Here is a 1,030-nt window from a genome sequence, read left to right as displayed (position 1 = left end):
ATTATTTTTTATTTGTTTAGCACCTTTCATACATAAAATGCCACTAAAAGCGTCTTACATGCAAGAGTGCTAAAGTTTAAAACATAACAATTCATGAAATAATTAAACATATAAATGATACATGTGTGCGTGTGTGTGTGTGTGTGTGTGTATACAAAATACATACATACACTCACACATAAACACATACACATTCATTATTCTTTAACTGGCAATCTACCTGTTTTCAACAACATTATTTATTCTCATCTGCTCGTGTATATTATATACGACATTTATTCAACGCACCACTTCAGGGTCGCCGCGGAAGGCGGCCAGGTCGAGCGGCGTGCGTCCGCTGCGGTCGGCGTGCGACGTGGCGGCTCCTCTCTGCACCAGCTCTCTGACCAACGGGAGCTGACCCTTCAGACACGCCCAGCTCAGTGCCGTTAACCCCTCCCTGTCCGTCTGGTCCAGAGAGGCTCCTGCAGACACAGAGAGGCCGAGAAACGTCGGGGTCAAAGGTCAAAGGTCACAATCATTCACACCAGAAATAAAAACGCTGGTTAAATCGCAGCGAAGTTTAAAATGATCACGAATCAGCTGCTCAGAATTTAAAACACGCCACACAGCCGAGCGCACGTTAACGCTGTTGTTGTAGCATCACCGTCACGTGTGGTTACCGTGATCCAGCAGCAGCTGGGCGACGGTCACATGACCCTCTGAGGCTGCCGTCATCAGAGCCGTCCGACCCTGCTGGTCCACCACGTTCACCTCCACGCCGTGACTCAGTAAGAGCTCCACCACCTGACGAGAGGCACAAGCACACACTTCTGAAACTCGGAGGGATTATTATCATTACAGTTATTCAAAAAACTGTCCAGAAAACTATAATTATAATTCCTTTAAATTTATTCATTTATTTGTTTATTTATCTTTATTTAGATTTGAAAATCCTTGAGGACGAGCCCTCATTTACAATGATGTGGAGCAGACAAGAAAATGAAATGCAAGATTAACAAATAATAAACAAAAATATTTAAAAATATAT

At 43.5% G+C, this 1,030-nt stretch overlaps 1 protein-coding gene across 1 annotated transcript; it reads right to left on the bottom strand.

The window, feature by feature from the left end:
• Positions 1 to 292: 292 nt before the first annotated feature.
• Positions 293 to 841, bottom strand: LOC121964109 (hyphally regulated cell wall protein 1-like). The gene is made up of 2 exons (XM_042514333.1): positions 663 to 841; positions 293 to 464 (listed from the first exon to the last, which is right to left on the bottom strand). The coding sequence occupies exons 1-2, from the start codon at positions 836 to 838 to the stop codon at positions 293 to 295; spliced, it is 348 nt and encodes a 115-aa protein (XP_042370267.1). The 5' UTR covers positions 839 to 841.
• Between the last annotated feature and the right edge of the window lie 189 nt (positions 842 to 1,030).

Source organism: Plectropomus leopardus, unplaced genomic scaffold (assembly GCF_008729295.1).
Source record: "Plectropomus leopardus isolate mb unplaced genomic scaffold, YSFRI_Pleo_2.0 unplaced_scaffold14048, whole genome shotgun sequence".
Lineage (NCBI taxonomy): Eukaryota > Metazoa > Chordata > Actinopteri > Perciformes > Serranidae > Plectropomus > Plectropomus leopardus.
This window is presented reverse-complemented; position numbering and strand designations above follow the sequence as displayed.